The sequence below is a fragment of the Heteronotia binoei genome, chromosome 16, assembly GCF_032191835.1.
Source record: "Heteronotia binoei isolate CCM8104 ecotype False Entrance Well chromosome 16, APGP_CSIRO_Hbin_v1, whole genome shotgun sequence".
Taxonomy (NCBI): domain Eukaryota; kingdom Metazoa; phylum Chordata; class Lepidosauria; order Squamata; family Gekkonidae; genus Heteronotia; species Heteronotia binoei.
In genome coordinates, this window is record NC_083238.1 from 59,616,125 (window position 1) to 59,631,990 (window position 15,866).

A 15,866-nucleotide genomic window follows, 5' to 3' on the forward strand; every position below is an offset into this window, starting at 1 on the left:
GATGCTACTAAATTAAACAGGCCGCAGTTCTCTGAATCCCCTGAAATGCCAACCTTCAGATGACGTGTTCCGTCAACTTGACAAGGGCTATCCTAAAATTAATTCCAGCTGGCGATTCAGTACCAATAGATTTTGTATTTGTATTTCCTCCTTGCCCTGACCTGGATGGCCCAGGCTAGCCCAGCTTCATCAGATCTTGGAAGCTAATCAGAGTCAGTACTGGCCAGTACTCGGATGGAAGACCACCAAGGAAGCCCAGGGTTGCTTCGCAGAGGCAGGCAACGGCAAACCACCTCCGTTTGTCTCTGCCCTGACTAAGACGGCCCAGGTGAGTCTAGTTTCATCAGATCTTGGAAGCTAAGCAGGGTCAGCGCTGGCTAGTGCTTGGGAGGGCAAACCACCAAGGAAGTCCAGGGTCGCTATGCAGAGGCAGGCAATGGCAAACCACCTCCATCCCTCTGCTCTGACATGGATGACACAGGCTAGCCTGATAGATCTTGGAAGCTAAGTAGGGTTGGCCCTGGGTTGTACTTGGATGGGAGACCACCAAGTCAGCCCAGGGTTGCTACGCAGAGGCAAGCCACAAGAAACCACCTCTGTTGGTCTCTGCCCTGACTAAGACGGCCCAGGTGAGTCCAGTTTCATCAGATCTTGGAAGCTAAGCAGGGTCAGCGCTGGCTAGTGCTTGGGAGGGCAAACCACCAAGGAAGTCCAGGGTCGCTATGCAGAGGCAGGCAATGGCAAACCACCTCCATCCCTCTGCTCTGACATGGATGACACAGGCTAGCCTGATAGATCTTGGAAGCTAAGTAGGGTTGGCCCTGGGTTGTACTTGGATGGGAGACCACCAAGTCAGCCCAGGGTTGCTACGCAGAGGCAAGCCACAAGAAACCACCTCTGTTGGTCTCTGCCCTGACTAAGACGGCCCAGGTGAGTCCAGTTTCATCAGATCTTGGAAGCTAAGCAGGGTCAGCGCTGGCTAGTGCTTGGGAGGGCAAACCACCAAGGAAGTCCAGGGTCGCTATGCAGAGGCAGGCAATGGCAAACCACCTCCATCCCTCTGCTCTGACATGGATGACACAGGCTAGCCTGATAGATCTTGGAAGCTAAGTAGGGTTGGCCCTGGGTTGTACTTGGATGGGAGACCACCAAGTCAGCCCAGGGTTGCTACGCAGAGGCAAGCCACAAGAAACCACCTCTGTTGGTCTCTGCCCTGACTAAGACGGCCCAGGTGAGTCCAGTTTCATCAGATCTTGGAAGCTAAGCAGGGTCAGCGCTGGCTAGTGCTTGGGAGGGCAAACCACCAAGGAAGTCCAGGGTCGCTATGCAGAGGCAGACAATGGCAAACCACCTCCATCCTTCTGCTCTGACATGGATGACACAGGCTAGCCTGATAGATCTTGGAAGCTAAGTAGGGTTGGCCCTGGGTTGTACTTGGATGGGAGACCACCAAGGAAGCCCAGGGTTGCTACGCAGAGGCAAGCCACAAGAAACCACCTCTGTTGGTCTCTGCCTTGACCAAGATGGTCCAAGGCTAGCCCAGCTTCATCAGATCTTGGAAGCTGTGGAGAAACGCCATCTTAGTTAATGGTGGTGCTTGGTTGGGAGGGAACATGAAACTGCTAGGCAGGCTTTGGGGCCTACCCTTCCCTTCACTCCCCCCTCCCTTCTGGAGTTAAACCATCAACTCTAGGGGGAAAGCCTCCTAGAGGGGCAGGAAGTTCTTTTGTTTTATTGGAGTGAGGCGGGAAAAGTGCAGTTCTCAGCTGGCCCTGAAAGAGAGAGGTTGTCAGTCTGTGGGCTCTTGACAGTGGGAGAGGCCTACTCAAGAGGAAGAGGACCCCAGGCAGTCAGACTGAGAAAGTCATCCACAAGGCAGGGCAAATCTAGACCAGGGATGGGAGGATGCGTTTAAATTCACCTTTTATTTGTCATTCTGGTTGCTGCTCGGGTGCTGTGCTAAACTTTTACATGCAACTGCTTTTGTTTTTTTTCTTTTCTTTTCTTTTTCTCTTCTAATTAAATATTTTTACTGTTTTGAATGCTGGCAGTCAAACTTTGTACCACATAGATCCCCAACCGCTTTAGACCACGCTTTATGAAGGGGGCCCCGGGGGAAGGCCTGTGGTTGGATAAGGTGCCAATCCTCCAGGGGTTCCCCCAAGAAGTGCTGTGGTCTCTGTGATACCCAAGTACAGGGTGGCAGAGGACCTTGAGGCCTGGCCTCAGAGCTGGAGAGGGGGATTGGGAGTCCTGTTCCTCTCAATCCGAACTCCTAGACTGAGCAGGTGGTGGCAGCGAGCCCAAGTGGCCGGAGGAGAAATAGCTCCCTCCAAAAAGGGGAACGGGGTCTGGTAGGCAAACCAGGGCCATTCCGTCACAGAAGCTAATCAGAGTCAGTACTGGCCAGTACTCGCATGGAAGACCACCAAGGAAGCCCAGGGTTGCTATGCAGAGGCAGGCAATGGCAAACCACCTCCATCCCTCTGCTCTGACCTGGATGACACAGGCTAGCCCGATCTCATCAGATCTTGGAAGCTAAGCAGGGTCAGTGCTGGCCAGTACTCGGATGGAAGACCACCAAGGAAGCCCAGGGTTGCTTCGCAGAGGCAGGCAACGGCAAACCACCTCCGTTTGTCTCTGCCCTGACTAAGACGGCCCAGGTGAGTCCAGTTTCATCAGATCTTGGAAGCTAAGCAGGGTCAGCGCTGGCTAGTGCTTGGGAGGGCAAACCACCAAGGAAGTCCAGGGTCGCTATGCAGAGGCAGGCAATGGCAAACCACCTCCATCCCTCTGCTCTGACATGGATGACACAGGCTAGCCCGATCTCATCAGATCTTGGAAGCTAAGCAGGGTCAGTGCTGGCTAGTACTTGGGTGGGAGACCACCAAGGAAGTCCAGGGTTGCTACGCAGGGGCAGGCAGTGGCAAACCTCCTCTAACCTCGAACAGTTCAGCAGGGCCTGCAAGACCATCCTTTTTGGGATGGCCTTTACCGACTAAATGACAGAGGGACTCGCCTAAGTGATTTTCGCCATCATGCTTACTGGAAATAGCACCAGAATGTTAATTTAAAATTTTTTTAAATTAGACTGTTTTAAAGCTAGATACTGATTTTAAATACTTATTGTATAATCTATTGTATTTGATGCTGTTAGCCGCCCTGAGCCTGCTTCGGCGGGGAGGGCGGGATATAAATAAAATGTTGATTGACTGATTGATTGAACCTCCTCTTGCCTTGAATACCTGGGGAGAGTGGGTTATAAATCTAATAAAATAATAAAAATAATAATTACCTACATGGTCACCCTAAGTTGGCTGCAACTTAGAACAGAATTGTAGGGTTGGAAGGGGCCACAGAGGTCATCTAATCCAGCCCCTGCCAGTGCAGGATCAGCCTAGAGCAGGGGTGTCAAACATGTGACCCGGGGACTGAATCAGGCCCTCGAAGGGCTCCTATCAGGCCCCCAAGCAACTGGCTGTTATCTGCTTCCTTCTCTCTTGCTTCCTTCTGCATAACAGCTTGCTTTGCAAGGTTGCTCAATCGCACAGAAGCTCCAGAGCAAAGTATCTTTTTTCTCCATTGGCTGAGGCAACTTCCTTGGGGAGGAAGGGGGGAAAGAGCTTGCTTTGCCAGGCTCTCTCAGTTGCACAGCAGAGCTACTGAGCCAAGCCTCTCTTCCTTCTTTTGGCTGAGACTCCTCTCCCTCCTGGTCCCCTGGGGAAGGAAGAAGAGAGCCAGAGCTTCCTTTGCCCAGTTCCCTGGATCCCATGGGAGAAATACAAAGAAAGCACCTTTAAGACCAACAAGTGCTAATGTATTAAGCATGCTTTATTTTAAGTTTTTTTTTTAAACAAAATCTTTAATTGTGTTCATCTGTGTCCTTTATAAAGTTCGTATCTCTGCTACCTAATCTTAAATAGGTACACATGCGGCCTGGCCTGCCATGGCTCGGCCCAACCAAGTCTCATTTATGTCAGATCCGGCCCTCATAACAAGTGAGTTCAACACCCCTGGCCTACAGCATCCCTGACAAGTATTCGTCCAGCTGCTGCTTAAAAGCTGCCAGGGAGGAGGAGCTCATTGCCCCCTAGGCAGCTGTTTCCATTGCATAACTATCCCTACTGTAAAAAAGAAGCCTAATATCCTGCTGGCACCTTTCTGTCTATCATTTAAACCCATACTTGTGAGTCCTCTCCTCTGCTGCCAACAGGGACAGCTCCCTGCCCACCTCGAAATGCCAGCCCTTCAAACATTTAAAGAGAGCAATCATGTTCTCCCCACCACCAAAACCCCTTCTCTTCTCCAGACTTAATGACATTTCTCCTTCTCTGATCATTTTATTGACATCCATTGAACATAAGAACATAAGAGAAGCCCTGTTGGATCAGGCCAATGGCCCATTCAGTCCAACACTGTGTCACATAAGAACATAAGAGAAGCCCTGTTGGATCAGGCCAATGGCCCATTCAGTCCAACACTCTGTGTCACACAGTGGCCAAAAAACCCCCACCCAAGTGCTATCCGGAGGTTCACAAGTGGAGCTAGAAGCCCTTCCACTTTGCCCTCCCCCAAGCACCAAGAATACAGAGCATCACTTGCCCCAGACAGTTCCAACAATATGCTGTGGCTAATAGCCACTGATGGATTTCTGCTCCATATTTTTATCCAATCCCCTCTTGAAGCTGGCTGTGTTTGTAGTCGCCACCACCTCCTGTGGCAGTGAATTCCACACGTTAATCACCCTTTGGGGTGAAGGACTTCCTTTTATCCGTTCTAACCCGACTGCTCAGCAATTTCATTGAATGCCCACGAGTTCTTGTATTGTGAGAAAGGGAGAAAAGTACTTCTTTCTCTATTTTCTCCATCCCATGCATAATCTTGTAAACCTCTATCATGTCACCCCGCAGTCAACGTTTCTCCAAGCTAATAACACATTCCAGAGTCCTTTAACACCCCAAGCGTTTTAACCTTTCTTCATAGGGAAAGTGTTCCAACCCTTTAATCATTCTAGTTGCCCTTTTTGAGGTGCGGTGACCAGAATTGCACACAGTATTCCAAATGAGACTGCACCATCGATTTATACAGGGGCATTATGATACTGGCTGATTTGTTTTCAATCCCCTTCCTAATAATTCCCACAAACTCAGAATTCTCAGAAACTTCCCCAGCTGTTGAGAAAGCCAAACCTCACCCTTCCAGCACTTCTTATCTGCTCTCTCACAGAGTCCTCTCAAATTTCATAAAACAAGGCTGCTCGCTACATTTTTACCTGGTCAAAGCTACCCACAAGGAAGACGTGAGCTTTATAGATGCACTGGAGAGAATGCTACCCCAATAGGCAATGCCAGTTCCAAACACGAAGAGAATCAGGGATACAAGAGGAAACCACACATTCTGCTTGCTCAAGGTGACAATGTCCGGCTCCGGCAAGAATAACGCATCCCAGAGTCCTTTAAACCAGTTAAGCCTGGGAGGAGGGAAAGGAAGAATATTCATTCATCTGATTTATAATAGGCACCCTCTCCTCAATGGAGGACTCGGGGTGGTTCACAACATAGTATTAAAACTTAAAAACAGATAATAAAACTGGTAAATACAAATGAATACAATAGAATAGAACAGGGGGGGCCAAACTTGCTTAATGTAAGAGCCACATGGAATAAATGTCAGGAGTTTGAGAGCCGCAAGACACGAACGTCCGATGTCTAAGAGCCACTAGGAAGAAAGGAAAGCAAATAGACAGGGGATGGAGGGAGAGGTGGAAAGAAAGTAACTTTAGAAGCATTCTCCAAGTCGCCAGCTGGCTTGGTTTAGAGAAGTGATTTAAAGAGATAAATGCCTTCACCAAGCTGGCCAACAGGGCATTGGAGGGCCCAAGAGCCACACAATACATGTGAAAGAGCCACATGTGGCTCCCAAGCCACAGTTTGGCCCCCCCCCTGGAACAGACTCTAACAAAAATTCAACAGGTCAGGGGCTCTGGAACAAATCTGGACAGACAACTCACCCCGTACTCTTAATTAAATGCTGCACAAAACAAGGCACAAAACAAGAGAGCTAGTTTGGTGCAGTGGTTAAGTGTGTGGACTCTTATCTGGGAGAACCGGGTTTGATTCACCACTCCTCCACTTGCACCTGCTGGAATGGCCTTGGGTCAGCCATAGCTCTGGCAGAGGTTGTCCTGGAAAGGGCAGGTGCTGTGACAGTCCTCTCAGCCCCACTCACCTCACAGGGTGCTTGTTGTGGGGGAGGAAAATATAGGAGATTGTGAGTCGCTCTAAGTCTGATTCAGAGAGAAGGGCGGGGTATAAATCTACTGTCTTCTTCCTCCTCCTCCACTAGCACCTGCTGGAATGGCCTTGGGTCAGCCATAGCTCTGGCAGAGGTTGTCCTTGAAAGAGCAGCTGCTGTGAGAGCTCTCTCAGCCCCACCCCCCTCACCTCACAACAGGGTTTCTGTTGTGGGGGAGGAAGATAAAGGAGATTGTGAGCCGCTCTGAGATTGGGAGTGGAGGGCAGGATATAAATCCAATATCTTGAGTACTCCAGAGAACCTTAATAGATCCCACAGGGCATACACACCTCCTTGGGGAGCTGGTGTCAGAGGACAGGGGCCACTACGGAGAAGGTCCTTGCCCTGGTAGAAGGCGAACAGGCTATTCATGACGAGACACCTGCAGTGGGCCCCACGATGAAGACCGAAGGGGTGAGGGGGGTTTCTATCAGGAGAGGTGATCCCAAAATTATGAGAATCTTATTTTTTATTTATTTTAATTAGATTTATAACCCACCCTCCCCTGCACATCAGGGCTCGGGGGGGTACCAACAAGGTTAAGACCAATACAAACAGTGATTACCATCAATAATTCTAGCAGGAGCTCCTTTGCATATTAGGCCACACACCCCTGATGTAGCCAATCCTCCAAGAGCTTACAAGGCTCTCTTTTGAAAGCTCATGGAGGATTGGCTACATCAGCGGTGTGTGGCTTAATATACAAAGGAGCTCCTGCTAGAATTCCACCCCTACATATACCTAATGCTGTAGGTTCACATGAAGCTGTCTTGCACTGAGTTTAGCTATTAAAGATTAGCCATTAAAAACAATATACGCCTGTTACTTTAATTATGAATTGTCAGAAACATAACGATAGTAGCTTAAATGTTTCAATATGTACGTTACACAAAGATGCGGGTTGTCTTTTTACTTTCTGAATGACGATGCATGGCAGTGGAATAAAGATTAGAGAGCGACTCACCCCAACAAGAACTTAATAATATTTACAAGAGGTTCGACTTTATAGGGCTGGGATGCCTTCGTGAGGGCCGAGACAAAATCTGTACAGTGGCCTAGAAGAGCAAGAACAAGAATAACAGTTTAAAACTAGCTGCCTCCAACACAAATTCAAAGTTTCGTTCAAAAAACAACAAATATTCACAGAGTCCAGATACACTGAAACTGATATTGCCAGAGCTCAATAGTCAATAGCGTTCTTGACCCACTCAGTTCAAGGGTGTGAGAACATTTTAAAAGACACTGCATGCTCCAGAGTTTAGACTTCGAGAGTGTCTTTGTGACCAAGCATTCTCAGTTCCATGTACACGTTTCAATGAGCCTTCAAATTTAGCAAGTCAGACAAGAAAGCACCACGAAATCAGACTATGAACTCTATTTAACTTGGGGTGCACAGAAATCTCCAGTTAAAAAGGTTCTATCCTGCTTTGTAAATAATTTTTTAAAATACGTCCTAACATCAATAAATGAAGCACATCCGCTCTGAGTTCTAACCATTTAACAATTTTGTTCCACTGGATTCCTAGAAAAGTCCCGTTAAGGAACAGTCTTGTGTCAGCCATAGTTCTCGCAAGAGTTGTCCCTGAAAGGGCAGCTTCTGGGAGAGCTCTCTCAGCCCCACCCGCCTCACAGGACGTCTGTTGTGGAAGGGGAAGGTAAAGGAGATTGAGAGCCCCTCTGAGATTCAGAGTGGAGGGCAGGATGTAAATCAATATTTTCTTTTATAGCAGATCTCGGAATTATTCTTTAAAAGTGATTGCAAGAATTTTCATTTCCCCCCCCACCCCAGATCTATATCATCAGTAAATCTGTGCTTAAAAATCTGTTTGTGTAATGTTACCTGTTGAGATTAGGGACTTTAATTGTCTTCCATAGGCAAGAAGAATATTAGAAATTATGTATACAGGAAGGGTGCCACCATGGAACCTTATAACCTACAAAACAAGGATCTTTTATGGGCATGCAGATATCATCCCAAACTTATCATACGAACAACAATTCAGTACTTCCACATACAGGAAGCGCTCAATATATATCACTAATTCTTACCGCTCTATAAGGCTGTCTTTATCACGCTGAGATCTGCCAGCAAATTCATTGGCGGGCCAAGACTTTCAACCCATAGCTCAGCCGTATTAATCAATGATCTTGCATCTTTTTAGTCTAACTGTGATTATGAATAAAAATAGCAAGTTAAAAAAAAATATTCTTACCTGGCCAAGAACTTGCAGAAAAGAGGTTTTGACGGTTACCTAATTCAACACACACGTTAGAAAAATAATGAATTTTGTAAATAATATGAAACCGAAAAAGCAGCTCAGGTATAGTGAAGGTGAAAGCTCAATTCAGCTGAAATTCACCAGTGAAGGTTTATCAAAGTTCTTCGCTAATTTATCAGTAAGACACTGAAAGTATGCACTTGTGTTGCGAAAGAAAGAGGGGAAAGGACTTTGACTTACTTCATACTGACAATCCGGAGAGGAATAAATATTCAACACTGGAACTGCAGTGTCGTTTTCAGGCTGGGCGACGTGCAGTTTTGCAGAAATCTCAGTTGTAGACGGAACTCTACAGCGATTCCATATTTTAGAAAAAAGAACATATCACTCACCCAATTGAAAACAAATGGAAATAATAATAATAATAAATTTTATTTTTATATCCCGCCCTCCCCCGCCAAAGGCAGGCTCAGGGCGGCTAACAAGACGTGGTATGCACCATGATTACGGTAAAATACAATCATTACTATAAAACAATTAAAATAGTTAAATTACATTCATAAATTAAGTTAAAATTAGATAGACAGTTAAACCATTATACATTATGAATTTCGGTGCTACAACGTTCTCTAGTGGTTTAGGAAAAATACCAAATACTTAATAACTACTGAAAACACGAATGAGCAACCTTCCTCATCTGTCAGCGTGGCTTATCTAAGCAATCAAGCCCATAATCAGATCAATATCCAAAAGAGATAAAACACCCAGTTTTATCTCTTTTGGATAAACAGCCAGGGAAGATATTTAACTCCAAAGCTGGTGTGCATGATGCAACTGTATAAGTCTAGCTGCCAATTAGTTTATGTTCTCTCGGGCAGCATTAGACTTGCTCTCACATTTATGTTCTCTCTCACATTCACTGGAGCAAATAATATTCCTAAAAGAAGAGCACATACAAAGAGACGCCCAACAGGTTCTGGGAGACAGGCAAAAAATTAAAAATAAATTACACTATACTCAGGGGTAGAATTCTAGCAGGAGCTCCTTTGCACATTAGGCCACACCCCCCTGATGTAGCCAATCCTCCAAGAGCTTACAAGGCTCTCTTTTGAAAGCTCTTGGAGGACTGGACACATCAGGGGTGTGTGGCTTAATATACAAAGGAGCTCCTGCTAGCATTCCACCCCTACATACACCTAATGTTGTAGGTTCACATGAAGCTGTCTTGCACTGAGTTTGATCCACTGACTACTATAGTCCGTGTTGTCTTCTCCAGTGGGACTCGAGGTGATGCTCCGTGACTTATTTCTGGTGCCCACTTGCTACTTCCCTTGAACATCTCTTTTACTATCTGGTCTTTTTAACTGGAGATGCTGGGGATTAAATCCGGAATCTTTGATAGGCAAAGCAGACACTCTTCCACTGAGTCATGGGTTGATGTAGCTTTTACACAGGCTTTCCTAAAATTTTCTTCATAAGTGAATAAAGGCTCTCAGGTTGAGTTCTCTAATGCCACTGCACATTTGACACATTCACACATCTACCGGATACTGTGACCCTGAGGATTCCTGATGTCTAACCATTTTTCCAAAATCGCAGTCCACCTTGAGGGCTTCTCTGATGCCTTGTTTACCTTGGGCGGCTTAATTGTATGAAGCTGAGAAAAAGAGAAATGTGAGCCAAAAGTAAATTATGCCAGCAGAGAAGCCACCAAGATTCGGAAAAGGAGGCTGTGCTGCCCCCAGCCTCCAAACAATCAAAGACTCAAGATTTCTTTAGGCCAACTGTGGACGAAAACAAGAAATCTCCTCCTACGTATTCAGACAGCAAATCGCTTCTCTCCCTTGGAATCTCTCTGTGAGGAAGACATGAGCAACCTGCTTGAAAATACTACTATAGGGGCAAGGGTGAGGCATCCTGGTGTAACATCACCTTTTGAGCAGGCTGGATCCACCACTACAAGTAATTTACTAACTTTAATCGCAAGAACTGTGGTTTAGGTGTTGACGTGAGAATTTCTATTAATGTATTTTCTAAAGATGCTGAGCCCCATATTCATCTTTGATATCAATCAAAGATGCTGGTTCTGCCCCAGCAGGCACTGCAGTCTAGCTTTGCTTGCATCTCAAGAACACCCCGAAACTAGCCAAACTGCACTCTCCTGGTGATTTATATTGCTCAAGAATAGAATGTACCAGTGCCAACAGGTTAAGGACAGGCCAGCCAGTGCTATCCAAAAGACACTTCGTTCTGTCCCCAGAGTTGTCTAGTTTATGATGCTGTTAGTGGGAAGGGTCTGCTATCGTAGTTGGCCCACGAGATTCTTCATGACACCCACCTTGGAAACTCTTAGCAATGAAAGGATATAAAAGGTATTAATTTTAGAAGAAGAAGACCGCAGATTTATACCCCACCCTTCTCTCTGAATCAGTCTCAGAGTGGCTTACAATCTCCTTTATCTCCTTCCCCCACAACAGACACCCTGTGAGGTGGGTGGGGCTGAGATAGCTCTCACAGCAGCTGCACTTTCAAGGAGAACTCCTACGAGAGCTATGGCTGACCTGAGGCCATTCCAGCAGCTGCGAGTGGAGGAATGGGGACTCAAACCCGGTTCTCCCAGATAACAATCTGCACATTTAACCACTACACCAAACTGGCTGGGGGTTGCCTTTTCAGATGCTGGGGGTTGCCTTTTCAGATGGCCAGTTAGGCTCTCCATTTAGCAATCCTGAGAGATCTGTTGATTATTGATCAATACGTGTACACTGTTTGACATACGCTCTGAGCAATTTGGTTATCTTGATATTTAGCTGAATAAGGGAGAACTAACGCAGCAAGCTTTTGTCTGTCTTTTGCCCGCTGGGCTGGTCTCCCACCAATCCACATCCAGACCAGGGACCAGGATGAATTTTTTCCACACCAGATAAAAAAACTTTTATGAAGGTGTCTGAAAGCCAAACTAGAAGATTTGAAAATGGATATCCGGAGGATGGTTGGGGACAATTTGTATCAAGACACAGCAGTGTGGTAATGCAGGTTAAAGCCTTCCCCACCATACCACTTTTCTTACCCTCCATTTCTCTTAATCCCTGGAGCTACTATACATCCAGTTGGATTTGGAAATTTCCTCCTGGCTTACTAGCAGTTCTGGAGAATTATTTGAGGTGGGATGAAACAGCTGACTCCCTGACTCCTGAATGTTAATATGATACCAGTTTCCTAATAAAAAAGGACTCGAGATCCGTTAAACATATGAACACATGAAGCTGCCTTCTACTGAATCAGACACCCCTCAGTCCATCAAAGTCAGTATTGTCTACTCAGACTGGCAGCAGCTCTCCAAGATCTCAAGCTGAGGTTTTTCACACCTATTTGCCTGGACCCTTTTTGGTTGGAAGATGCCAGGGATTGAACCTGGGACCTTCTGCTTACCAAGCAGATGCTCTACCACTGAGCCACCGTCCCTCCCTAAAGTCAGTATTGTCTACTCAGACTGGCAGCAGCTCTCCAGGGTCTCGCTGAGGTTTTTCGTGCCTATTTGCCCGGACCCTTTTTATTTGGAGATGCTGGGACCTTCTTCTTACCAAGCAGATGCTCTACCACTGAGCCACCGTCCCATTGCATCCAACCTTAAAATGCTGCACTTTTCAGTATGGAGGAGACATCAAATAATAAGAAATTCTTACTGGGACAAAGTTAAGGAGTCTTCATGTGACCACGGTATACAAAGTCGGTAGACGCTAGGTTTTCTTTCTGGAAAAGACAAATAAATGATACAATGGCACAGAGTTGCTCTAGGATGGCTAAACTGGAATAAGAAGAAGACTTTGCTACTGCAACTACTGAAACCAAGCTATTCAAAATATATTCACGGAGAAAAGCTAACTCTTTTATCGTGCTTTCTCTGTTTTAAGGTTATGCTGTGTTTCATGGATGCAGTGTGGAGACTGACCACAAAACCACTTTGTCGGTTTATCTCGCACTCGTGGCCACAACCTCTTAACGCCTTCCCAGTCCAGTTTTGTGCAGCTGATGCTATTAGGGTATGGAAGTTTACGCTGCAAAACCATTAGTTCTTGGCACTTTGTATGCTTCTCACTTTTGTTCAAGATGTACCATGGATGTTTCAGCCCAATTTTGTTTCTGTTACATGTCTCATAAGCCCATGAAACATGGTGGATTAAAGACAGCACAGCAAAAAGTTAATATACTTGAGAGGAGGGATATCAGGTAGTTTTTGCAGGCAAAGGAAAGTTGAGTACTGTAAGAAAAGTAGTTATTCAGAGACAGCAAGAGAGAGTAGATCACTCCTGTAATGTAGAACAGGGCTGGCCAAACTGTGGCTCGGGAGCCACACATGGCTCTTTTACACATATTGTGTGGCTCTCAAAGACACCGCTGGCTGGCTTGGAGAATGTATTTCTCTCTTTAAATCATTTCTCCAAGCCAATCCAGCTGGCAGCTTGGAGAATACATTTAAAGTTAAAGTAGCTTTCTTTCCACCTCTCCTTCCCTCTTCCCAATCTATTTTCCTTCCTTCCTTCCCCGTCTTGTGGCTCTCAAACATCTGACGTTTATTCTATGTGGCTCTTACGTTAAGCAAGTCTGGCCACCCCTGATGTAGAACAAACTCTCTGCACCTATATGAACTGTTTGCATACGATAAAATTATCAGTCTCAAACAGACATGAAATGGCTATTCCAGTTTGTATTTCCAAGCTTGCATCTGCAAACTGCAATAATAAAATAATTTTGACACACAATTCTACCCTCAGATGACAGGGCTCAAACAAAAATCATCTTGATCCAACAAAGGATAAGAGGATGAGGAGAAACAGAAGAACAGGGAATAAACTGATAACTTAGTAATACTCTGGAGGAACAAAAGCATTCAGCTTGTAAATAGTTGATTTTAATCTGTGAGAACAGCAGAAAAATCTCCAAGGAATTAAAAGCAATCAAAGTTCACTTTAAATATCTTATTGTCCGTGGCATATTGAACAGGTCATTTCACCAAACTGATATTCGAATTCAGTGATGTGACTGACGTATGTCTGTGTACCACAAGCGTAAACTGCACAATCTCCCCTTAAACATGTAAATTAAAACCCAATTTATCCAACAAAAGCAGACTTTTTTTAAAAAAAAACAACAGGCCTCTTTTTACTGAAAATGTACATGTTTTGTAATTACTCTCTGGTGAGTTCTGCATGGTTGTTGCTGTTTGGCATGAGGAAGTACTAATGTGTTTTTGGCGGGAAACAGCCCACCCTCTGTACAGAACCACATGGTAGTATATACCAATTTTGGGATTAAATGAGGATAATGTCCCACTTCCTCACTACCGTATCAAACCACCAACAAAAGCTGAGACCAACACCGAAGAAGTATTTTTTACTGGCCTGCCAGCAGTTGATGCTATTAACAGCAGGCTGCCCCTGAGGTAAACTGTGAGGAAGGTTGTGAGGTACACACTCTGCCTTCCCTGGTTACCTTCCAAGTTACCCTTGTCTGCCCTTGAATTACCAAGAAGGATTTTTTTAAACAGGTTTATTTTACTGGGAAGGGAAGGTAAACTGTGGATTGTATAAAGATCAACTTTATACAAATAGAACTACCCTATCACACCACCAATGAAAGCTGAAACCAAGGTCAAAGAAATATTTATTTACTGGCCTGCCAGAGGCTGATGCTATTAACAGCAGGCTACTCCTGAGCTAAATTGTGAGGCATTTTGAGGTACACTCTGCCCTTCCCTCCCCCCCCCCTTCAGTTACCCTTGTATGCCCTCAAGTTACCAAGAAGGAAATCAGATTTTTAAATAGGCTTATTATACTGGGAAGGGAAGGTAAACTGTGGATTGTATAAAGAGGTAAACTGTGGATTGTATAAAGATCAACTTTATACAGATATAACTTAATGAGAGAGTGAGATCGTAAAATTGTGTTTCATCAGATGAAAAAAGGAGCTTTGAGGCTTGAAACTTTGTACCCTGCAAATTTGATTGGTCTCTGTGATGGGTTCTGGATTCAAATCTAATTCTTCATGGCTACCCCCCTCCCCGAAACTATCTTTACACGTTGCGTGTGTGTTTGTGTCTCAGAACAGAAAGCGCCAGTAACTGCCAGACTGCTTTTGACTGTGTTGAGATGTCCACAGATTTCCTAACCTTTCCAAACAACACTAAAGCATGGAACTCAGTCTTCCCCATAGCTTTCAAATACACCAGAAAGACTATATAGATGGTCAAACGTACTTGACATAAGAGCCACACATAAGTGTCAGATATTTGAGAGCAACAAGACATGAAAAAGGAAGGAAGGAAGGAAGGAAGGAAGGAAGGAAGGAAGGAAGGAAGGAAGGAAGGAAGGAAGGAAGGAAGGAAGGAAGGAAGGAAGGAAGGAAGGAAGGAAGGAAATAGACTGCAGATTTATACCCGTCACTTCTCTCTGAATCAGAGACTCAGAGCAGCTTACAGTCTCCTATATCTTTCCCCCCCACAACAGACACTCTGTGAGGTGGGTGGGGCTGAGAGACCTTTCACAGCAGCTGCCCTTTCAAGGACAACTCCTATGAGAGCTTTGGGTGACCCAAGGCCATTCCAGCAGCTGGAAGTGGAGGAGTGGGGAATCAAACCCGGTTCTCCCAGATAAGAGTCCACACACTTCACCACTACACCAAACTGGCTCTCCAGGGATTTCAGAAAATATATTTACCTTTGAGAGACTGGCAGCGGCTCTCAATGGAGAGTTTAAAAGCTTGGTATATCTAAAAAAAACAGAAGACATATAATCGGTTTCTTGGCATTCCTGGAAGAACAAGGCCGCATTAGGCGTTACCAATGCATGAAAGGTATGTATTTCAGAAATCAGTATTTATACCTGACCAAAGTGTCGAAGCTGAACATTGTGAATAAGGCCACTGGAATTTAATACAATTTTGCTTGAAGAAAGCCCTGCAGAAATTATTGCCTTGTGTTAGAATTATCGTTAGTAAGGTCTAGTGCAAGAGACTACAGGGGGAATAATCCACTGGTTAGAAGACGGATGCTTTGTCTTATTTATGTATTTAAAACATTTTAATGCTCCCTCTCCACCTGATTAAGGGCCCCCCAAAGCAGCACACATAAAAACATTTAGAATTTGAAAACAATTCAGGGAAAACGCAAACAAATAAGAACCAGAGAGATGGGCCAATAACATTTACTGGAGGCAGGGCATTTTTTCTGTAGCAGAAACTCCTTTGCATATTAGGCCACACCTTCCTGATGTGGCCAATCCTCCAAGAGCGTACAGGGCTCTTCTTACAGGGCTTACTGTAAACTCCAGGAGGACTGGCTACATCATGGGGGTG

At 45.3% G+C, this 15,866-nt stretch overlaps 1 protein-coding gene across 1 annotated transcript in view; it reads right to left on the reverse strand.

The window, feature by feature from the left end:
• Positions 1-15,866, reverse strand: part of PGAP1 (post-GPI attachment to proteins inositol deacylase 1) — an 82,694-nt gene that overhangs the window by 14,564 nt on the left and 52,264 nt on the right. The window contains exons 15-22 of the mRNA XM_060257388.1: positions 15,395-15,468; positions 15,230-15,281; positions 12,200-12,266; positions 8,754-8,862; positions 8,508-8,546; positions 8,135-8,228; positions 7,259-7,349; positions 5,273-5,470 (exon numbers count right to left, since the gene is read on the reverse strand). Of these exons, the coding sequence (XP_060113371.1) occupies positions 5,273-5,470; positions 7,259-7,349; positions 8,135-8,228; positions 8,508-8,546; positions 8,754-8,862; positions 12,200-12,266; positions 15,230-15,281; positions 15,395-15,468 (724 nt within the window). The remainder of the gene's footprint in view (positions 1-5,272; positions 5,471-7,258; positions 7,350-8,134; positions 8,229-8,507; positions 8,547-8,753; positions 8,863-12,199; positions 12,267-15,229; positions 15,282-15,394; positions 15,469-15,866) is intronic.